We start from the raw sequence: 25562 nt of genomic DNA on the forward strand, positions 1-25562 counted from the left end.
GTGCATCTACGTATATCTATAGGACCTCAATGTTGATATTTATTTATAGTACCAATATTTTTTTGCATGCATGAGATTTGCAATGACCTATTCACGAAAGATTGTGAATCATTGGCGTAGATATAGGGATTTGTGTGTGGGTTTTCAATCACATTATATGTGTTGTGTTTGTTAAAGGCCAATGTGGATATATCGATTGCTGCAAAAAAATACTTGTGCAAATTAGGTCACTTTGAGTCTATTGCACTTATTATGAAGAATAATGTTGAGAAAACTCTCTAGTCGATTGTGTTTGTAAGATTAGTGCAACACTTTTCAGCACAATTATGTCCCTTATAAGGTAGAGACAAAACACATTATTTATTTTGTCAATTGATTATTTGGTAGTTTATTTAAGTGTGTATGAAGGTATTCAATAGTGGTTGATATATTGTGTTTTACTTTTTTGTGATGAATGCTGCTACAAAGGATTGGCTATGATGTCACATCATAAGATAGAGGAGGATGGTATCTAAATTGTTGATGTTGCCCAAATCAATCATCATAAAATCACATAGGATGTAGGCATAGTCATGAATTTCCACTTTCTTAGGTTGAGGTTGCATTGGTAATGTATTTACATTTGGAAAAAGATTTGGAACTACCATATCAATCAAGATCGCATATGTATACTTATTTATGAGGATTGAACTAATGTTGGGATAATCAATAAACGTATCATTCTCATTCTCTATCTATAATTACTCATTAATGATTTGTAACTCATGAAATTTTTTTGGTTGTCTTACCAATAACATCAATGTAGAGCATCTTCCAAATCAATCTCAGTAGAGAACTAGACTATTAGAAAACTTAAATTACCAACCACGTCATCTATAATGCTAAGGACCTAAAATCACAAAGTTGTAACATTTACGAACATAATCATCATATCCAGAATCACAAGCTCTCATCACCAAATGTGTAGTAGAGCATTCTTCCAAACAGGTTTCAAATACTCATTCTTGAGTATTTTATCTTCTAACACTGTAACATTTTGGTAAAAAAAACCCCACTCTACAACAACAGTAGAAGACATGGAACATCTAGATAGCAACAAATATTTTCGACAATTAGGAGGTTAAAAAAAAGGTTGAAGAAGATAGACCAAGAATTAATCTCACAGAAGTGCTCTCTCTACAACTACAACATTTCAAACACAAAGTACCCATCCTTTGGAAGCCAAAAATCAATACAAATAAGCTCCTAGTGCACAAAAGTAGTTTGATCTTACCATCAATTAAAGATTTCTAAAGTTCTATAAAGTTAAGATTAGGCAACATACTTTTAAATTTGTAGACCAAGGTAGATTTTTCAAGCAAAGAAGAGTCGGTAAGAACCCAATAATTACCTATGGTTAAATAGAATCTCGGGTAACCATGACCTATGCTCAAAAAGTGAATGCAAAAGTATTCACAACAAAAACAAGACCATAAACTAGTGATGTAACATTCATCTATATATTTTCTTGAAGGGCCCAACACCATAACTAGGCCCCAAACACAACACACCCACCATGGATAGAAGGCACACTAATGTTAAACAAACCAATAAACCAAGATTCACCCTATTGCAACCAAGAATTACCCCACTGCATTGGCAAAGCTAACAATAACACCCCCAACAATGACAAAAACAAATCCATTCAAAAATTCAAACCATAGTTATAGAAACACTATAAGATCATTTGTATTGAATATAAAAAGTAGAGACAACAAGACTATACAGAACTATGGGAAACCATTACCTAAGCTTAAAACATCAATTCGAACTATAATTATAGAAACACTATTAAATTGTTTTTATTGAATATAAAAATTAGAGGCAACAAAGCTATATAGAACCATGGGAAACCATGACCTAAGCACTAAACATCAATGTAAATGTTCAAAGCAAAAACTTACAAAGGCTCAACACCATAAATAGGTCAAACCAAGAAACCAATATTCATCCCATCACAATGACAAAGCCAAAGATAACACCCCCAAAAAAGTCGTAAAATAAGAACCATTCAAAATTCAAGCTATAGTTATATAAACACTAGTAAATCATTTGTATTGGATATCAAAATTAGAGACAATGAGAATGAATCATTTAAATTGTAGTTTTTTTTCCATTCAAAAAAATCAAATTGTAGTTATAAAAACACCACTGAATCCTTTAAATTGTATGGTTTCTTACTTTTTATTGAAGGGTTTTAAACTTAGCACCATCCAAGTACTGAGTTCACTATCTTGACAAATTTATTTTAATTTCATCTCACCATGTATCTTGTCTAACGCTCTCTCTGCAACTGTAACATTTCAAACAAAAGTCCCCATCCTAGACATCGCTACAAATAAGATCCTAGGTAGTTTGATATTGCCGTCAATTAAAGACTTCTAAAGTTCTATGAAATCAAGAGTAGGCAACACACTTTCAAATTTGTAAACCAGGCTAGACCTTTCATGCAAAGAAGAGTCCGTAAGAACCCAATAATTACCTATAGTTGAATACAATTACAAGAAACCATGACCTATGCTCAAAATGTGAATGTAGAAGTATTCACAACAAAAAAACAAGACCATAATCTAGTGTACGTCACATTCATCTATGTATTTTCTCGAAGGGCCCAACACATAACTAGGCCCCAAACACAACACGCCCACCATGGATAGAAGCCACACTAATGTTAAACAAACCAATAAACAAGATTCACCCTATTCCAACCAAGATTTACCCCACTTCATTTGCAAAGCCAACAATAATACCCAAGCAAAGACAAAAATAAAACCATTCAAAAATTCAAACTATAGTTATAGAAACACTAGATCATTCATATTGAATATAAAAAATAGACACAACAAAATTAGATAGAACCATGGAAAACTGTTAGAGTAAATAATTATTTATTTATTAATTATTTATTCTACTTACTTAAGCTTACTTAGGTAAATGCATTTATTTAATATTTTGTATTTAATGCATGTAGTGGTTAGTTGTTGACAACACAAGAGTTTGTTCCCTTCTAGTATGTTCCACCTTTTGTGAATATGTGTTGAGTTATCATCCTTATCTTCTACCACCTTCCAGCTTGTTCTACAAGCTTCCATGAGCTCTTTATAAGTGGGCTCCCTCATTGTATTTTCAAAACATTATCACATCATAACATAAGGCATTGTGCATATTGTAAATACATTTCTTCTTGTGTTTGCACATATTGTCTCTCATGTTCGTTTAGGGTTTTTCCCTTGCTCCATGCTCTTCCTCTCATTGGCTTCTCTTTGACAGGTTTTCGCATGCAGGTGATCTTGGGCATCTTCGGAGTTGGCTTTCCTCAACTCCAACACGGTATTAGAGCCTTCCTACTGCTGTTTCATTGAAGGAGTTTTGAAGCCGTGATTTGAAGTCACAAACCCTAGTTTATTTGTGCATTTTTTCTTCAAATCAGGGGATCAGCAATTTTTCGGAGCACATTGGGACCAAATGGACATCACCATTGGATCCGAAAGGCCATTTGCAGTCAAGATTCATATAAAACTTTTTGATTTTGGAGACAGAGCTCCGAGAGGCAAATTTTTTTTGTTGCAGGGTCTGTCGTATGGACTGTTAACACAAGGCCGGAAACAAAATTTAAAAAATATATTAAAAGGCCCGCCACCGCAGCATCGTCGAGCGGCCACCGCGGGGCCGCCCGCGCTCAACCTGAGCGCCACCCGTCGTCCGTCTTTCCCAGCCGCGCAGCCCGAACACCTCCCAGTCTCCACCGCGACCCGAGCGCCGGCTGTTTCGCAGCCTCCGCCGGTGTTTGCAACCGTCCTCCAATGTCTTCACCCTAGTTCGCCACTCGTGCCCGCTGTCCACTCTGTCAATGCTCTGTCAACGCTTTGTCAACTGCTGCAACGAATCTCTATCTGTCGCGTGGAGAACCTGCCTAGTCAGCATCGGCGTGAACAACAGCACAGTCAGCGCGATTAAGCTCTTGACACGTGGCAGGTCTGCCACATGGCACATTGCCACGTGGCCCCTGCCACATCATTTGTCGTACCGCCCATCTTTTTTGCGGCAACGGCCTCCAAGACGTCAAATTTAATCCAGCGAACTGCTCAGCATGACGTCATCCTTGCATCATCCTTCCTTGCACATCTCCTAGGGTCATTTTGGACCTACCTTTGATTTTTTGGCCATAACTTGAGCATACGGTAGTATTTTTCCGATCCGAAAAAAGCATCGAAAAGCTGGTTCCAAGACGAAAATTTTGGTGCAAGTATTTTTTGGTTTTGATGCTTTTTTATTGTTTGTTTTTCTATTGAAGTCCAAAGTTCCATTTTTTACTCCGACAAGCATATCTTTTGCGTCCCATGCCTTTTTTTTGAAAACTTTATATTTTTGGAAAGCTGGTTCTGTCACCTTTTCAGAAATGTAGTCATTTTCTTCATTTTTTGGCCCATGCTCTTTTTATCATAGTTTTGGCGTTTTTTATATATGGTGGATATTTTGAGTATTTTAGGTCTTAGGATCGTTTTCCTAGCATGGTTTCTCTTGTTTTAGGCTGTACTTTATTTTGTTGCAGCTTGTTTTTAGTTCTGATCATTGTAGCTATCATTTTGAAGCACCTCTTTCTGTATCGCACTGAGATAAAGTGCCACTTTTGCATTCCGGAGATCATGAACATTGTTTTGAGTCAATTGTACATGCACTATTTTCATAAAGCACAATGGGGGGGATTGTTGTTTGTTGTTTTAGGCCTTCTCCCTTTGTCAAGTGAGTGTCCCTTCCACGACATTAGCCCCATGCAGAGTCAGTTTGACCTTGTCTTTATAAGTGTCTGTACCTCTTTCCCTCTCTCGTCGTTCTTGGTTCGTCTGCAAGAGAATTTGGCCCACCTTCTCAGTTGCCTGTCATCACACCCTGTCTACATTAAGAGGGGGTTATGTTATTGTTCTAATGCATGTGTGGTTCGATGGTTCGATAGTGTGCACTATGTATTATTGGAGTTGAAGAAAGCCAACTCCGAAGACGCCCAAGATCACTTGCATGCAAAAACTTGTCAAAGAGAAGCCAAGGAGAGGAAGAGCATGGAGCAAGGGAAAAACCTTAAATAGACATGAGAGACAATATGTGCAAACACAACAAGAAATGTATTTACAATATGCACAATGTCTTATGTTATGATGTGATAATGTGTTGAAAATACAATGAGGGAGCCCGCTTATAAAGAGCTCATGGAAGCTTGTAGAACAAGCTGGAAGGTGGTAGAAGATAAGAATAACAACTCAGCACATATCCACAAAAGGTGGAACATGCTAGAAGGGAACAAACTCTCGTGTTGTCAACAACTAACCACTACATGCATTAAATACAAAATATTAAATAAATGCATTTACCTAAGTAAGCTTAAGTAAATAGAATAAATAATTATTTACTCTAACAAAAACCATGACCTAAGCTGAAAACATCAATTCAAAATATAATTATAAAACCACCATAAATTGTTTCTTAATATTAAAATAAGAGGCAACGAGGTTACATAGAACCATGGGAAACCGTGACCTAAACTCAAAACAATATAAAAATTAGAGGCAATGAAGTTACATAGAACCATGGGAAACCATGGCCTAAACTGAAAACATGAATGTAAATATTCACAACACAAGCTTAAAGGGCCCAACACCATAATGAGTCTGAAGTAGGCACTCTGATGTACAAACCATAGGCACTCTAATGTTAAAGTAGCCACTCTACTAATGTTAAACAAACCATAGGCATTCTAATGTTAAAGTAGGCACTCTAATGTTAAACAAACCATAGCCACTCTATTGTTAAAGTAGGCATTCTAATGTTAAACAAACAAAGAAACCAATATTTGTCCCAAAATTGACAGCCACTATAACACCCCAAGCAAAGACATAAAATACTAAACTACAGTTATAAAATGCTCCACCTCAACCATAGCCACTCTAATGTTAAAGTAGGCATTCTAATGTTAAACAACCAAAGAAACCAATATTTGTCCCAAAATTGACAGCCACTGTAACACCCCAAGCAAAGACATAAAATACTAAACCACAGTTATAAAATGCTCAACCTCAAACTACAGTTATAAAAACACTAGAAAATACAAATTTGTATTGGATAATAAAAGTTAGCGACAACAAGAATGAATCATTTAAATTGTACCTTTTTACCTTCCAAATTCAAACTACAGTTAAATTGTACTCTTTTTTATTTGTTTTTAAAGGGTTTTGAACACAGCACAGTCCAGGTGCTCAGTTCACTATCTACACAATTTTAATTTCATGTCACCATGTATCATGCATCCTCTCTGGGATACAGAGAATTGCACAGAGAATTATAATGTGACCGTAGATACAGACCTCCAGAGAGTTTAAGAACCAACCAATGAAAAAATCTACCGCTTCTCTTCGGGATAATCGTCGAGCTGATCTGACAGTGTTCTGCTAATTAGCCCTTCGCTTCCTGCACACACCCGTAATGGCATAATCCGCTCACTGTCCTAATGTATTCGCTTAACTTTTTAAGCGCTTGGACCACGAGGGTACCAAAACTTACAATTTTAAAAAAAATAACTCAGCAAGATCTAAGCTCGGGGACAAATCGGCATAAATCTAAGATCAGGACAACCTATCCGGTTATGACATGGGCATATCTATGACACCATCGTGACGACTGGATGGATAGTGCACTTTTAGCAATCATCTGTCATCTATGGCGACATTTCTTTCAAAATGGGTTTCTCTAAATTATCCCCTGCAAATAAATTATCAACGAGAAGGCACCTCGTAGGATCTATTTAGGTCAGCTGCCTAGTTTTCCTCTCGACAGCAATGTAAGAAGGAAATTTTGTCAAAACTGTATCCATTGCTGAATCTTCTTCAACCGCGATTCGTACATCCTTCTGATCGGGTTATGTCAAACCCTCCACAACTGCCATCCATTTGGCTTCGATATTTGTTTCCTATTCTCAAGAAAAATGGATCCCCCGTAACAAAATCTCCTTCTCCATTTCCAGAAATGATCCCAACTATCAGCCTTCTAGGGTTGCCCTCAGAAATATCAACAAAATAAAATTTCGAATGCACTGGCGCAGAGAGTTCTCATCCGCATTCTTGCTATATCCTCTTCCTCTCTCTTTTCTTATGGGGGGTAGGTAGAGGATATGAATTTTAGATGGAGCCTATCTAGGATTGACAAGTAGGAGATATTTTTCAGGATCAAGTCAAATTGTGATAATATTGCTATCAAGATCGAGTCATATTGCAATCAGGATCAAGTGTGTAGTTTATTGAATCAAACTCATTGTCTAAGACTGCCCCAGAAATACCATCAAAACGAAAAGTAAGATGTCCTAATGAAGAGAATTTTAATTTGCATTCTTGAGATTTTTTTAATATTCATTTAAATAATCTTGTGAATGTTAATTTCAGCTCACATTGTACATAGAGCATAATTAGGAACATATCAGAAGCTCTTCGAATAAATAGCTTGCTTTACATCTGAATTCAGACTGCTTACATCTTTCGACCAAAATACAATACCAGAGCTTGTTCATGTCTATACCCACTAAACATCATAATTTCACTAGTTCGCAACTAAACTTAAGGATAAATAATTTGACCAGAAAATCTCGATGAGCAAATAATACACCACCCTTTCTGGAAATAGTGAAATGGGGGCCAGAATAGTGCATATATGTGCAGCAAGCATTTGCAAACAATGAAATTTGATTCTAACATCCTTTCAGATCCCGCCATTCAAGGTACAAAAGACCTGCCTGGTAGTGTGTATAGGCTCCTGCAATCACAAGAATGTGAAACAGCTGATGGCTGTGACCAGCAATGTCAAACTTTCCAGGCTTCCATCTCTCTGGAATTCTGGTTGCATAGACCAACACCCCCAATACATAGAAACAACCCATCCCAATCTCATAAGCTGTTGTGTGAAGAACCTCAGGTTGATCCTTATGGAGTATAACCTTATGCGCAACTGGAGCTATACCCCAGATTGCCATTCCCGAAAACAATATTGCTCTGAATGACCGGTATTTAGGATTTTGAAAAACAGGGAATAAAGAAACTATGATAGTTGCAAGTCCAAGTAAAGTTATTGCCGTTAAGTACATATTCCTCACGTAAGGAGTGCACATGAATGAGTAATAAACTGGCGGATAAAAAGAAGCAGCTATCAAGGCAGCTATTCCTGAATAATCTAGTCGGAGAAAGATCATGTATAACTTCTCTGAATGGCAGCAAAGCCAGTGAAAGCTGGTGCTGGCTAACAGGCAAAATGTTGCACCTCCAAGGAACACCAAGAAAGGCCACCGAGTGATTGGTCTCTGTGAATGTGGAAGAACCATGTTTGTTACATCATCTTTTATGGTTTGCTGCATCAATGAAAGCAGAATTAGGATGCAATGTGCTAGAATTGCGTTGATCTTTATCTTTGTAAGAAATAATGAATTTACTTGTAAGAAACGATGAATTTACCCTTATTCCATTAAAAAGTACAGCATACAGTAAAATTCCACTGCGAGAACCAAAACATCATGAAAATATGGATTGTGCAATTTGCATGACAATTAAAAGACTTGAAAAGCACTCTGCAAAAATAATTTCCACCTAAACTATAGCCCAAAGATGAAACAAAATTGTTTTCTATATAACAATAAGAATACAGACAATAATTGGTATTTTCCGGAATCTAGCAAGACAACACTCCTGTTAATGGGGAATCGCCAACATGCTCATTCACAATCTTAACCTTTGGCAGTACCATTAGTCATGCAGCCTTTCAATAGTAAAGCTCAAAGATAATTACAATTAGAATGAGCTTTAAGTTCTTTAAGTTTATAAGAGGGCAGAAGAAAGCAACTGGAACAAGTAAACCCTTTACATGTCTACTTATTTTGGAGAAATTACCGAAGGCCAAGTTTAATGACCATACAATAAATTTTGAAGAGATAAATTCCTATCCACCGTGGGAAAGTCATCTATAATAGTTTCTGTAGGTCCAATTTTCAGATCATGTGGTCCAATTACTGAGTTATGATTAAGAAGAAGTATGCATGGTCGGTGCAAATGTCTAAAGATAAGCACTACGATTAGATTTTATTTTTTATTAAGCTTAAATAAAGCTCTTTCGAATGAGGTTTCACGACCAATAGAACTTCAGGAAGTTCCTCTAGTACACTGACAGAAAACAGACACAAGGACTTTAGACTAGAACACTAGTTGCAAAAACAACATGCAGAGGATTAGAAAGACGAGGAAATTTCCCCTGTTAACTTTTTATTACACTAGTACAGTACGCAAATCAATCCTTATTTTTAAGAATGCAATGCTTTTTAGACTCTATTGTCCCTTTTAATTCTTTCTGCAAAGAATCCTTCTAGTTCGTTGTTAGAAATCAAGGAACCTATCCCTGAATTGTTTGTAGTATCCCATCATCTGAGTTTTGTCTTCGCATTTTCTGGAAATGTTTTAAACGGAGTGCAATAAAATGGATAAAATGGCCTGGAAAAGGGTCCTGCAGGGTAACAAAGCAGCATGACCAACTAGTCCTAACAATGAAGATGGTCTTACTAATTTTCATGGCACCAAAGGACTGCATGAATTAGGTCAGGGATCAGTCACAAATTCTAGCATCAGTCACATTTGTTTGGTATCAGTCACAAACAAACAGGGTGTGATTTATCATTGGCATGCATGGCAGAAGGCATCCAAAATGTTAGAAACCTTTGAGCAAACTCATTTGAGAATGTATATAGTGAATTGTTTACCTAAACAATTTCACCCTAGGTTTGAACCTACTTTAGCAGACGTGCCTAAGTTTTACCTGATTATGCTCAGTTTCGGGACCATTTCCATAAACTTGTTCACTTCCCATTCACGAGCTTTTCAGTGACTTGTTTCCATGACTAGAGTGCTGGATGCCTCTGTCCAGGCAATTAGAGCTCAACTTTCGAACAATGGGGGTCAGCTTTGTAAGTAGTGTGGCTTGTTTTACCAGGACTAGGATGCTAGACACCCCTGTTTAAGCAATTAGAGCTCAACTTTCCAAGAATGAAAGTCAGCTTTGCAAATGGCGAGAATTTTTCTTGCTGTGTTGGCCTTCACCAAAACTTTATTTGGGAAAGATGTAAGTTGCAAATAAATACAATTCCTCTCATTTTAAAGTCTCTAACATCTAACACATTGAATCAGAAATTCAAACTATTCAAATAAAGATCTGCACTCAAGCATACAAATCTACAACAGAAATCATGATCAACTACATTATGGTTCTCCATGATGAAAGCATGGACAAACATGTTGCAGGACTTCATCATATCAAGCCTTGTGTGAGATTCCATTAACAGTTTCATACTTAATAACATTTGCCAATTTAGCATTTTCATTATTGGCTTAGCCTCTGTTCTTGCAAGGGCACACACTATTTCATCATCATAGTTGTGGAGGTGGGAACGCCAACACAGGGCTTAGGCAAGCCCCTGTACAACTCAATCCTTTTCCCCCTTTTTTGTGTGTGAAAGTCCAGATCCAACAGAAAAAGGCTGCAGCAGTGCAGAGCAGACCGTCACAGGTTGGGACAGATTTCAAAAATGTCCTTGGACTGATTGGCACAGCAACTTATCCTATTTTGAGCTGAATTTTCAGGAGACTAATCGTGATCAACTACATTATGTTTCTCCATGATGAAAGCATGAACGAACATGTTGCAAGACATCATCATATCAAGCCTTGTGTCAGATTCCATAAGAGTTTCATACATGGTAATATATTATATTTGTCAATTTAGCATTTTCATCATTGATTTAGCCTCTGTTCTTGCGAGGGCACACATTCTTTTCCTCATCATAGTTGTGGAGGTGGGAACACCAACTCAGGCTTTAACTTAGGCAAGCCCCCATACAACTCAGTCCTTTTCCCCCTTTTTTCATGCATTTAAGTCCAGATCTGGCAGCTAAAAGGCTACAGCAGTGCAGAGCAGGCAGTTATAGATTTCAAACATGTCCTTAGACTGATTTGCACAGTTCCATGTCCTTCTATTTTGAGCTGAATTTTTAGGAGACCGTCTTTCAGAGCCTTCTGACTGCATTTTCGATCATCTTCAGTTTCAGACACTTCCAGACTAGGGTGTCCAGCATCCATGTTCAACACTTTCTACTCCAGATTAAATCTAGGATCCTCTCTGAATCTTTGTTCCAAACATGGCTTGCCGTGTTCATTTTTCTGTCAGTATCTACTATTTATTGCTAAATCAGACATTTTCCGATCATAGCCCTTGATCTCATACACGGTCTTCAACAATTTCAATTCTTTGACAACGAAGGAACAAAATTTCTAGTGCTCAACTCTCCAATGAAGATATTATACAAAACTTAAAAATTAAAAGAGAGAAAGATCAATTATGGCGAGTGCAGGAACAAATTAATTGTGGCTTGAACAACGTGTGTGGTCTGGCCTTTAAGTATTTATATAATTCATGTAGTCATACATCAGATAATTTGAAAACTTTGCATGCAAAGGACCTGGCAGATTGCCCAATCTCTAATAACATTTAAAATATCCTACTCTCCACAATCATGTGAAAATGAGTCACCCTGCCCTCTTAGAGGACTTTATTTACTAAAAGAATAAATAGACGAGATAAAATATGGATCAATAGCCATTATTATTGTACTTGAATCTTATATCTTAGTGCCATAATAATTCTATACTGCATATGTTTTTTATTAAGGAAAACAGGATTAAAAAGGGCCCTGAAACCCTATTACAAAATGAAAGATTTTCAAAGAAGACCATCTCAAGCTGAACTACAGAACAAAGGAGAGACAAGTCACCAACCAGAAAAAGGTGACCATGGTGGCAACAAAGATAACACAGTACAACTCAGCCAATACAACAGGTTTTGACCAGGCACCTGGAACCCCATGGTTAAAAAAGGATAAGCATTAAGTCCCTAACCATGAACCACTACAATAGATAGCAAGCCAAAAAAGCCAAGAGGACAGGGACTCAAGATTTCCCTTTTGGTCCCACCATATGAGAACGTAATGCCATATCAAAAGTGAGGCTGGACGACTTGACCTTTTTACCTTTAACAGTTGTCCATCCATCCTCCACCAAACCAACAGCCTTCTGCCAAGCAAAGTCATCATCATCACAGCCATCCCCCAAAACCCCCGCAGCCCGTGAGGGACACTGGAACGAGGCAGCAGCAGCAGAAAGGGACGGAACCGCAAGAGAGGTGCCATCATCAGGGACAGAAACCAAAGGAGGGAGCACCGGAGAGGTCTCTACTACAAAAATCAAAGGAGGGGAAACAGAAGAGGGCTCCACCGAAGGGGCAGCAACAACACCGGACGAGTCCGCCACCGGGGCAGCAACGACACCAAAGGAGTCTACCACCAAAGAGTCCTGAGGCGAGCAATCATCCCCAACAAGGGGGGGGCTTCTGAACCATGCAGTGATCGTCTAAAACCCCTTTCCACCAAGAGGGAGACTTATTCGGTCTGGATTTATAAGAACAACAGCGGGCAGCAAGGTGTCCAATATTGTGGCATTTCCGGCATCGAAAGGGGATGCCCTCGTAATCAAGCATTTGAGTCCAAGATCCAAGAGAGGAAACCAGCTTAATCTTTTCGGGGAGTCCCTTGGAGATGTCAATCTCCACAAGAATGCGAGCATACGTCATCCAAAACACATTGGACGACACCGTATCAACTAGTAAGAATTCCTCAAGGGCCATCCCCACCGCCTCTAGGACAAAATCCAACCAAAGGTGAAGGGGGGGATTCGACAACCTAACCCACAATGGGATTTTATTGAAGGACCCAGTCATTGGGTCAAAATCCATAAACTAGGGTTTGGCCATCAAGGGGAACTTCTCCCCCCATGAGAAACCACAATGCAATATGTCATTTCTATCTTCAGTAGAGGTGAACTTCACAATGAAAAAACCCCGAGCCACTAGGTAGATCTGGGCCTCATCTGAAATGAGGGGCTCCCATTCACGGGAGATCCAAGCATGCAGGGTTGGCAAAGAGGGCCAAAAATCCTTAAACCGAAAGATGGCAGCCATGGAGGAGAAATCATCCACATAAGTGGATATCTCATCAAAAATTTCAGAATCTAAATCCATCATGATTGGGTTGCAAACAACGACTGGAATAGCCTCCCGGACCCTCGAATGCTTAACTAGGACAATGTCGGCCTCATAAGCTGCAACATCAGCATAGGAGATAGCCGACCTACCCGCACCACAACGCGTCTGAGACGCCATCCCAGCAGGAGCAAACGAGCTGCCAAAACTAGGCCCATAGGCCTCGGACGGGATATGAGCCCCATCTAGGGCATTGCGCAAAGGCAAGGTAGGAATAGACGCACAAACTGGGACCGACCCAACAAACTGCACACCCACGAGAGAGCCTTTCCCAAGCGACGACACAGAGGAAGACCTGGATGCAGGCACAGTAGACGCAGGGGCAAAGGATGCAGGAAGCGCAAAGGACGCGGGCATCTTGAATTCAATATTTTTCAACAAAAAAAAAACTAATGTTAATGTCTGAAGTGTTCTCGGACTAACATTTGAAATGTTTTTTGACTGAATTAAAAGAACCCCAAACAGAAGTGAAACAAACTTTTGGCCACCAAAACCACATCACAATAGTTATTTAAATGGTCTCTAATATGACACCAAACCACAACAAAAAAAAAGACTTCAATTTTCTTTATGATGAGATCGTAGTCCAAAACAATGGATAAAAAAAGAAGTTATAGAAACCTAATCTACAAATATCCACTACTCCCCACTATAAAAATGACAACATAGGAAGTTGGACGAATCAAATCAACTATTTTTTAACTATATGATTCAGGGCATAGGAGTGTAAAATGCAAATCAAAAGATTGTACTTTGAGACTTGAACTGCTATGGAATTAAATTAGTAAAATCAAACCCCCAATACATGTGAATGGAAATGGTTAAGTTGGTGGCTTTCCAATATATAAAAACCTGCATATATATAATGATGGAATTTAAGCCAACATTGTATCTACATCAAATAGCCTCATTATCTACATGGACAGATAATTACTAGACAAGAATGGGTAGTATAGGTTGACAAAATGGTCCCTCCGTGATATTTTATCAGGACCCAAAGTAATAACTATTCAATTGCTTCAAGAGTATATACCAATAAAATGAAAAAAATGTAGCCAGTGCATGTGTTGAAACTTGAAATGGCTAAAGAGAATATAAAAATTGAATAAAAAGATAAGGAGGCTAAGGTTCATCTAAATGTAACTAATGCATCCTTAATGAGTTAAGATTGCATGATAGCCCATAGGAGATGAAAGATGGAAGAGTACCTTCTCCTTTAAAAGAGTTATTTTTGTCATGGATTTAATAACCTAGAAGACTAAGAAGGTGCCTCTAAGAATTAGACACAATCATATATTAAAAACATATGGTCCAAATGAGATAACAGGCTAGTCATTCTGTATATACAATCCAGCGTGATAGAAACATGAGCGCAATAAGCAGAAGTTGGTCCAATGCAACACATTGTAGGATGACTAAAGCCAACGGGAAAGGACAAGTCCACCAAATACATGCCACTTCCTCTAGCTCCAACTTTGCCTGCCATATGCCATATTTAGAGAAAAAAGTATTCACTCCGATGAAATGGAAGGCCAATTACTCCATATTGGGGACATGAACATATTTATAGACCTAGATTTAGTTATAAATTTAGATACAAACAAATCCCTTTAAAACACTAATCATAATTAAAGTATACGATTATAACCTAAAATGCTACAAGAGATTCACAACCTTGGTAAAGGACATGACAAGGGGATTGTATTGCAATTCTACAGAATCAAATATCTTGCGATTCAGAAAGTGAAAAACATATAGTTTACACTCAACAGTGATCTTAATTAGTCATATCTCACCTTTTCATCAGCTATTAATCATATTGATGGCACAGCAATGTTGTAAGCTCTTTTCCTAAAACTGTCGTTTAAAGTTCCACTGAAAGGGAAAGCCTCAAATCACACAAAAAGTCATCTGCTTCATCAGTTGCATTAATCAAGCATTTGTATAATGAATGTGTCTTTAATTTCCAAATGCCTAAAAAGGCAAGATAGTAAGAGCATCTTCTTTAATCAAGGATTTTAGCATTCACGAGGATGTGGTATAATGAAATTGGGTACATTAAATAATTCTTTAATATGTAGTCCAATTGTTGTCCCGCCTCCAAAGGCTTACAATGGAAAAAATGGGTGGTAATTCTCAATAAAATTATTTTCAAATTCCTATAGGACCCAGTTCTGAGTTTTGGGGAGGCCGAAGCAAAATGTAGGATTTTATTGTGAGAAAAAAAAGAGAAAAGCTACTTGTCCTGCCTTTCGTGTTTCTGCCTAGCATTGTTAAACAAAACCCATAAAAACAACCATACAAAAGAAACTGACTTTAACAAAAGCAACAATAGCATTAAAGAAGAAAGAAAAATAAGAACATCAAAAAAAATTCGGACAATGACAAAGTCCAATTGTTCCAAGAAAAGCCTTGATGGGGTGAAGTTTGAGAAAGAAAACCATTTTTAGATTCCAAAGCCGTGGTAAAAGTATAACTCACAAAGATGCAATGTACAGTTCCATTTGAATGTGACGAGCTATTTTCTGGGAGACAATTGCCAACCCAATTAGGCAAAGCTGTTCTTAACTCCGCCTGAAGCTCTGCCATATTTGGCAAAGATGGAAGTGACGAAAAAACATCACTCTGTAATCTATGGAGATTAGCTTTATTGGGAACCGGTAGATCTGCAACATTTGGCAGCTTAGTGGCAGTGTATATTGTGAGGCAGAGAAAAAATATGAAGCCTAGCAGGTGCCTGCATAGAAAAATAACACATGAAATTAGCAACTCTGGAACCACTTCATCCGAACTGGCCACATAAAAAAGGCACGCAATTTGATCAACTAAGAAAAATAAATATGGAAACTGAACAGCATTTGAAATTTTGACTACATAAGGTGTCTCAATGCAACAGCTCCCAAAAGCTCAAAATTACAGATAAGTTTCGAAATCAATAATATCAATACTGCAAGAGATTATAGTGCAATGACAATGGAGGCATTTACAATATTACAAATCGTGCTCAAATCTCTCTCACAACACCAAGGCTAAAATTACTGTTACCACAATAATGCAACAACTAAGTCATGATGTGAGTGACGATTATGCTAAAATGATTATGAAATACATTTGTGATTGACCCAATATATTCAAATCGTATAAATGCAGTAGATATATCCCCCCACGACATAAAAAAACATCCTATAACCTCACACAATATCATTAAAATCGGTATTAAGACATTACAGTGGGAATTCAAAGCGCACATAAAGATATCATAAGCATTCTAACCCATGAGGTTATCCAAGGAGATAGGGTGTAATAGTAATGGAGGACTCTAGCATTCTTTGGTAAATACTAAAAACATACAAACCTGACCTCTGTTAAGATTGTGATATAATAATGAACCGATTCATAGTGAAATTTTAATATTAGGATTACAAGGACGCATTGCAGTGCAAACCGTGTTTACAAATCTTTAGAATACAGTAGAAGCTTCACAAATTTATGGATGCGGTCCAAGTTTTGAGAAAACAATATAGCTCAAATTAGAAAATTTTCTTCTAAATATAAAATAAAAAAGACTCTTAAATGACTCATCACTCCCGAATCATCCCAAAGGAAAAGGTGCATAGATGAACTTTATAAATTTCCCAGACTCATTCAAGAATTTCCTCTGTAAACGTAATGAGGCACTTCACTACGGTCCAGTTTCAAATACCCTGGTTGCAATAAGAAAATCCGTTACTCTGGTTAATCTGTACTGGGAATGAATGTACCCTGTTAGAACAAAAACATACATAAATGGACATAATAAAGATTCTACTGACTTGTCCTAGGGTTTGTGCTATGAAACCAGTGAGGCGCTCCAGCAAGATCCAGGTTTAAATTATATGTGGTTAACAAGGGAGCCCCTAACTCAGTGAACCTGTGCTGCGATTGAGTTTTCCCTATTACACCCCAAAAAAACCTTACAGATGGATTCCACAAACATTCTCTCTTTTATGTATGGAAGAATCGCTGAGCTAACAATCAAGATAATTACAGGTTGAAACCTTCTTTGTGTAAAAGGAAGACGATAACTGTAGGAGATCTATGGTGAGATTAAGATATAACAATCACTTCACACAAACAAGAATATTATTAGTAAGGCAATCTACATTCCAGGATGTTACGGACCTGCTAGTGAGTTTTACATACTTTCAAAGATAAATAAACAGACACCATTCTACCCATACTCGTAAAATGACCAGCCGATTGTGGTGTAAGGACACTTGAGGAATTCGAGAGTTATCAATTTCAAAAACCGCTCCCCGTAATATTGCAGCCGGTAATTCAAAGACAAATAATAAACTACGCGGTGTAAAATGAACCCAAAATTTGGACTCAAGACAGAAAATTACTTCGAAATCCCTCAAATATGAACCCCTAAATTACATTCGGGACTTGGCCATATCTACAAAATCTCTCAAATATGAATCCCTAAAAACCATTTGAGAGTGACCCATATCTACAAAAATATCCCAAATAAGAATCCATAAATTGATTTTGAGAGTAATCCACATCTACAAAATCTATCCAATATATTAGCTATTTCTCCTATACAGATTAAAGACACCCTAACCGAAGCTTTAGAAGCTAAAAAGAACAAGATTTTTTATTTTTTATTTTTTTTGACAAAAGAGTATAAAGTGAATTGGATTGTGGATATGAAAAACTCACGTCCAGACATTGAGAGTCTCATTGTGAATGCTGAAAATGCTAAGAAGTGTGTGCTTGAGAGACCATTCCAGCCTGTAATGGCCAACAATATATTCATTGTCTCGCATGTAATCAGGTAGTGCCTCGAACTCCACAGTTCTCATTCTCGTGTCATTCCTCCTCTCCTGTTGTTCCATCTTCCCAAGGGAGCAGCAGCAGTATGGGAGAAATCTGAGGAAATCCTTTTGACGCCTGCCACAGAATTATATGATTGAAGTTAACCAGTTCTGATTGATGCCACATGGATTTGTAAGGGTGAATATCTGGCAACCACATGACAGAGAGCACGATGTGGCCTTTTTTGTGGGAATACAGTGTCGGTCAGCCGGCATTTCCCTCCTCGATGCTTTTGTATTCAGGCATATTCTTTCCGGTTTTGCACAACAGTCCTATTTGGTCCCACCTGCAACATCTTTATGATCGGCATATGTCAGGAGGGAATGTTTATAAAATCTAACAATGGCACCATAACTGCAACGGGCAGCTGAGGATTTATGGGAAGTGTGAGTGTAGGATTTTGTCCGCTTTTATATTATAAAATAATGAATTCGTGTGTTGTAATAGAAGAAAAAGACTCTTCAAACCCAATGGAATAATAATATGTTGTAATATAAGTATCTAGTAACAGAGAGAGACTTTTCAAAACAAATGTAATAATTATGAAAAAAAATTGTTTAAATATTTGTGAAGATTATGAGTTTTTTTAAGGTTGTATTGGAGATCTCTATGTTTTCTTATGTGTCAAATGTGTCAAGTTTTAAATGCATGTTCAACTATTCAAAATATTAATATCTAGTGCTTAATTCCATATTTCAAATACCAAATAGTAAATTAATCTATAGTATTAATATCTAGTGGTTGAGATGAAATCTTAATTTCATAATTCAAATACTAAATACTAAATTAATATATAGTATTGCTAGTCATGTATACTAGGCTGGGTCCCATGGGCACCCACTTCCTTAAAAGTAGAGCGGATGTCGTTGAGATTTTTTAGGCATATTTAAAAAGGGAAGCGGTCCTATGGATTTATATGTGAATCCACTTTAAAAATTAGCCCCTAAATTCAAGGAAGACGATTGTCTTAAGAATTTTGAAAATAAAAAATTATATTTCTTTATAAATTTGTTTAGTGGAATTATTTCATTTTGGTGGGAAAATGAAGAGTAGGATTGACAAATGGTAGAAATCTTCACTAAGCTTAGCCCCACCCAAATTGAGAGGCTAAAAATATGGGGCTCCTATTTTGTAGGAAAATATTCCAATTAAAGCCTTAGCCCCCTCTAAAATATTACCATAGAGCCACCCACTACACAAAAATAGAGCCCAAGCCCCTCCCATGGAACCCCTGCCTTAGTGTGATCATGATAAAATATCTTATTTTATTTTAAGGAAGAAAAGTATATCATACATAATTTGTAATGTATTAAGTATTTGATTATCTTTTGATGATTAGTCTTAACTAACAATTGCACCTAAAGGAGGTGCAAGGGGTATGATGATAGGTGTTTGATTAGAAAGCATAAATAATGAATATTTATTTAATAATGTGTATTGGATATTTGTATGATTACTGACTTTTAATAAATTAGTCATTGAATTTTGTTTATATTATTATTTTCAAACTTCATTTGTTTTGATTCTTCAACTGAGTAATTAAAATGAGTAATTTATTGAACTTAGTGTATTAGGCTATAAGATATTAAATGGCATATGTTTAACTATTTATAGCTTCATGAGCCAACCTAGCTTCAAAACAAACTCACACTCTTCTTTGGAAATATGTTGAAATGGAAACAATTTCCAATTGTTGGAGAATGTATTCAGATTTTCAATAATTGTAGATTTAGAATTCAAGATCATACAATCATGTGAGGAAATCCACTTGTGCAAGATTGCATGATAAGGCATCAAATTTTGTCAGAGTGTAGAAGATAAAGGCATTCCTAAAGCACCAAGCCTTGGGATATATTTAAGAGAAATTAAAAGAAAACCAAAGAGTAGGTCATCAATCAAATCGTGCTTTGGTAAGGGATGAAGCCTAAAGTAAGTATGAGAGGAAGAAGGGGGATGAATCAATAATCCCGAACTAGGTCTTCATCAAATTCTTTATTCACAAACTCCATATGGAAGTCAATGGAGACAGGTGAATGAGTTACATGTACTTATATTTTATAGAGTAGAATTCTACCAATGGGAATAAATACTAACTTGCAAAAAGTCTCATTAAACAAGAAATGTGGATTTTCTATAACTTACAATAATGAATTAAAGGACATGGAAAGTGTATGATAGATACCTACCACCGTCAAAATTATATACATAAGATAATCCAAAACAAAGCATTCTAAGTTAAAAAGTCTACATAAGTGAAAGGAGCAAACAATAGTTATGAAAGGGTATTATTATTATTATTATTAGTTCATGTATGGGAATATTGTGGCTATCCATAAAGCTACCTACTTAAAGTTCTCTTGGAGATTATGGAATCCTTTTCAAAACCCATGTTTCAAGTTTAGGGAGCCTATCAAGCTTTTTGGATTGGTGGTTTTGGCCTTGTCTAACTATAAATAGTTCTTTCAAAATGTATTTTGAGTTTATAGCCTGATGGTTCTTAGTCTTCGAAGAGGCTTCTATTTGTACTTGAGGTATCTTTTGCAACTTGTTCTTTCTAGGCTACATACCTTATAAAATTCGCTTGTATAGAGTTATGAAACCCCTTCAAAACTTATTTTTACCCTTAGTAAAAAAATGTAGTTATTTCATCTTAACTATTATTGATGTAATACAATATAAAAATAGACTAATATACATTTAAAAATAAAAGATATAACTTAAATACATTTTGATATCGAACAAAATAATTTAATTCTTAGCAAGGGAAATCTAGTATATTACAATACATTAAGAGATTATAAAGATGATTTCATGAGATGTGATTATTAAATCAATACATATAAAAAAAATTGTTTTTTTCATTTCTTTTCTTTTTTAAAAATCATGAGTGATTCGAGACTCCAAACATCTAAGGTCTCAAAATTATGATAAGGAAACACATAGATAAATACAACAAAACTTGGTGAAAGCGTGTTATAGTACAACATTCTACCTTCATGCCCTCCAAATTCTATGTGAGTAAAATTCAAATGACTTTTAATTTTGTAGAGCAAGTTAATTGTCAAGGGCCTTATGAATAAAATATGATTTCAAGTCTATAAAGTCAAATACAATGCTACAACAACATTACATTATTTTTCAAACATTCTTTTTAATTGAAATATCCAACTTGATCAATAAATTTATAAGTTGTTATGTCATGACACACCTTTTTTTTTTCAATTTAGCCAATTATTTTTAGAATAAGTATTGAGATGACTATTTAAAAAATTCATAAAAGACAACTAAAAATTTGGCCACCATAAGAGGTCATACCATTCATTTAGGTCCATAATATTTAACAGTTCGTCTAACGATTGACAATCAAGCCTTTCCACAAACGTGAATTATAAACTACCTTTTAATTTGTTAGCAAGATTCGTCTTATTGATCATTCTTCGATTTCCTGCAATAACAATAATATTGTCATTCGAGAGTCATTTACAAGTTCCTTTCTACTACATAAGGGAAATGACTTAGTAGCTACCTAGGCAAATTTAATGCACCTGCAGTTCCTAATCCGTATGCCAAAATTTGCCAATTTTTTTGGTACACCTCTATTGGTGAGTGAAGAGCTTAAAGCTAACCTTTCTTCTTTCCCACATTTACAAATCTCTTTATAGACTTGTAGAGTGTGAGTGGTCTAAAAGTGTCATTTTAAAACATTCGCTTGAAACCCACCACTAAGACCCCTAGTAGTCACTCACCCAATAAATAGTACTTTTTACACAAATGGACCAATCAACAACCAAGGAAACTAAAAAATTGATCAACTATTAGTACATATGTGATCAACTATTAGTACATGTGCAATCATTTTTTGGGACTTTTATGAGTAGTAACTAAGGGGCAAAGGTAACAATAGATGTGGCAGAAATACAAACATGGAAGACAACTAGCTTGTTTCCCCTATTATCTCCAAGAACAATAAAAAATATTGTTCAAAAGCCTCTTTTAGCCTGTAAAACATATATATAATCATAGAAAATTAAAAGAATACATGTGAAGATTGCTAACGAAAGAATAAATGTTGGAAATCTTATTTATAATCACTCTTTGTTAATATTAATATTTATTGAATGTATTCCTCTACTCTTGAACCTACAAAGTGGAATGACTTCTTTTCATATTGATATGGTAAGGCTAAACATGAAAGAAAGTACAAAGACTTTTGATAACAATATGCGCATAAATGAAAGTTTGTCAAATACAACTTATTGTGTATGCATCCCTGCTTTACCATAAGTGGGGTCAGTCATTGTAGTCCATTCGGGTTCTCTCCAACATCCCCTTCTCCATTTTCTACATCTTGTTATGCATGTGTTTTAGTGACTGGCTAGAGTAAGACATCCTCTGTCAAGATCAACCAATAGTCATGAGGGCTAACTTCCTCAACATATAGCCACTACATGGGATATCATAAGACCTTCACTTTTTTATACAAATAGGAAATGGATATTGAACTACCTACAACTAAGGCTTGAAGGTATGACTCATCATGCAACTCATTCAAATAGTCCACCTAATCAAATGTGTCCAAGAAATGACTTTTTAAACATTTGACCAAAGCTTAATCTAAAAATCTCTAATAATTGAATTTAAAATTATTATTTGTTGCTAATAGATTATTGTATAACTATATGAAATGTAACATATGCAATTTAAATGGACCAAATATTTATTATTAATCATAAATATTTGTTATTTATAACTTTTATATTAAACACAAAAGGTCAAATACTTCAACACAAAAATACTATTTGTTGTTATAAAAATAACACATATTATATAAAATACAACCTATATCCAACACAAAGGGACCATTAGTTGAACACTAAAATTTTTTGACAATCTCACACATTTCATGAGAAAATACAAGGCATTTATTAGTATTCACCTTTTATATTTGTGATGAGACATATTATTGATATGATTTACTCTATGCATATACATTGCTACCCCAATAGTTGTGCACATAGGAATAGTACTTGTACACTAAGATATCAATGTTTATTTAAGTGAGCATCTTATTTTATGAAGTGAGCATACTATGTTTTGAGAGACACACATATATTAGATAGCTATGATATTTTTTTTGAGACAAAAAGTTATTTATTTCACTCATTAATGATTTTTTTATTTATTTGTTCTATAACATTTATAAGTTTTTATGTGTTCAAGTATTGGTGTATTTTTTTATCAACATTTGGATTTTTTTATATTTACAAATAGATCAATTAATTACAATATATAGTAAAAAAGTGTTGGAAGATTGGATAATATGTTCACAATAGGGTGTTCAACTATTGGACCCTGCTCAACTATTGGTTCCTCTCCTCTATATGATGAATGAACTTTTTTTAATAGTGGAGCCCCAAATAGACCTGCACCACATCCAAATGGATGCTCATCTCCCATGCATCTTGCATCACTTTTCTCAACTCTAACAGCAATCATAACCACATACTCTAATAGCATCTAAATCATATATGTTCCCTTTGAATCCCCCATTATTGAAGGTGTTGAATGTAATAATCTCTGTTGGGTTTGATCAGATAAATTGAACTTTGACAAGCAAAAATTTTGCCAAATAGTTGTTATGCAATCCAAGACCTTAAGCATAGGTACCTCTATAATACCACTTTACTAAATATCATTATAAATACCATGAAATAGTTATGTTAAACATAACTTCAGCAAATACATGTATAGTGTTATAAAAACATTAATTGATAATATCCATTTAAAACCACAACGATAAACCCAAGTCTATTATGCAACATATAAATCATAGAATTTCTACATTCATGAAAAGAAGACCATAACGTATAGTAACTGGCATGAGATAGTACAAACCCAAATTTTCAAAGTTTAGATTGTCGTCGGTTGGAAGAGAGGAGACCCGTACAACTACCTATGAGCTACTGTTAGGACATTTAGGCATCTTTGCAATTACCTCCTACTTTTGTGTGTTGTTCCTACTATCCTTTCCTACTCGTTAGCACTGGATGTGAAGATATGGGCATGCGACATTTACTATGGTAAGAGTTTGAACTACCAACTAGCTATTCCATCTATCACATACTCATGCTACTGTAGGTTTGACGCTAGGAAAAATACTGGCAATGTATAACAATAATAATGGAGATGATATTCATGCAAGGTATTGTCACTGTAATAATCTCTTCTACTATAAGATGACTATCCTCCTTATCTGCTTGTTGCCCAAGCATATATCGACCCAATAGTGACCTAAGCATGCTAACCCCACACACTGACCTATTCTACTTACTATCATCTAAAAACTCCAGCTTCTTATCAATCTCCAATGTATTCAATCAAACATCAATTCTGTAAGTGCAATGTGAGATACTAGGTTTGTGTCTGACCTCACTCTTTTCCTTAAGGGGTTTTGTCATTTGGAAATATCCAGTCACATTGAAGCAACTCTTTGGATTTGAGAAAATAACATATATTCATGGTGTAAATCCCAATGTAGCTCCACACTTTTATAAACTCGACATGAGGGAAGACACAAACAACTAGGCAATGTGGGATTAAAAGCCAATTTCATCTTTTAGTCACTTAAGTTACCTTATAACTTTATAATAACATTAAAATATTTAAATAAATCACTTAAGTCACCTGAACTTTGATATCTCTTGAAATACTTGTCTAATTGCATTGCTATCTGAAATAGGAATCTCTCCTCATAATTCCCCATGTGACCAAATACACTTTCTAAAAATAGAAAGGGTTCATCTCTATTACTCCTAACTTACTATACAAATTAAGTATGGAAAATAGAGTACAAATGATATTGAACAAAGGCCAATTCCATAAATCACTAAATGTTGGAGATGAATCAATCCTCAAAAGACCCTCTAACCATCCTCGTTAGCCTATGAAGATCCAATATTAGGCTAATCCCTAAAATTCTGATGCTGGAAACAGATGGGGACATTACAGTCCTCCCTTCTCGAGATTGCTTTCCCTCAAGAAATCCAACAATCATAGTGAACTACAACCTCCACCTAGATCCCAAATTAAGTAGTACATGAGACCCCTATTAACATTGAACCAATTGCATACCACTACCATCATAAGGACTAACAACATAACCTATAGTATAATAGTCAAAACTTGTGCTAAGGATGTAGGAGTTAGAATATCACTAGAAGAATCCCCCACAAGGAATATCTTCATCTTGGTTCTCACCCATATAATATAAACTGCATTGGAATCTTGATCAATAATCCCTTGAAGAGACATAGCTATAGGAGAACTATATGCACTCATGCCAATTGTATCAACCATAGGTGTAGCCAAGTCAAAATTTTTGGACACAAGAACAATACTAACTATCACAACACAAAATTAAATCTTTACTGATGGTGAAAAGTAAGCCCAACTCCACTCAGGTGAGTAATCAACATCAACCTCAAAAAATGGATTGTCAT

General features: G+C 35.9%; 1 protein-coding gene across 1 annotated transcript; it reads right to left on the reverse strand.

Moving 5' to 3' along the window:
* Positions 1-7486: 7486 nt before the first annotated feature.
* On the reverse strand, positions 7487-18412 carry LOC149547817 (heptahelical transmembrane protein 4-like). The gene is made up of 3 exons (XM_089791855.1): positions 17908-18412; positions 15685-15940; positions 7487-8422 (listed from the first exon to the last, which is right to left on the reverse strand). The coding sequence occupies exons 1-3, from the start codon at positions 18081-18083 to the stop codon at positions 7769-7771; spliced, it is 1086 nt and encodes a 361-aa protein (XP_089647981.1). The 5' UTR covers positions 18084-18412; the 3' UTR covers positions 7487-7768.
* Between the last annotated feature and the right edge of the window lie 7150 nt (positions 18413-25562).

The sequence above is a fragment of the Cupressus sempervirens genome, chromosome 7 (assembly GCF_028749045.1).
Source record: "Cupressus sempervirens isolate cs-2001-9-10 chromosome 7, ASM2874904v1, whole genome shotgun sequence".
NCBI lineage: Eukaryota > Viridiplantae > Streptophyta > Pinopsida > Cupressales > Cupressaceae > Cupressus > Cupressus sempervirens.

Coding starts and splice junctions, on each gene's coding strand:
- LOC149547817 (XM_089791855.1), bottom strand. CDS start 18,083: ATGGAACAACAGGAGAGGAGGAATGACACGAGAATGAGAACTGTGGAG. Junction 15,941..17,907: donor GAGACTCTCAATGTCTGGAC/GTGAGTTTTTCA, acceptor TTTTCTATGCAG/GCACCTGCTAGGCTTCATAT. Junction 8,423..15,684: donor GAACTGTACATTGCATCTTT/GTGAGTTATACT, acceptor TCATTGATGCAG/CAAACCATAAAAGATGATGT.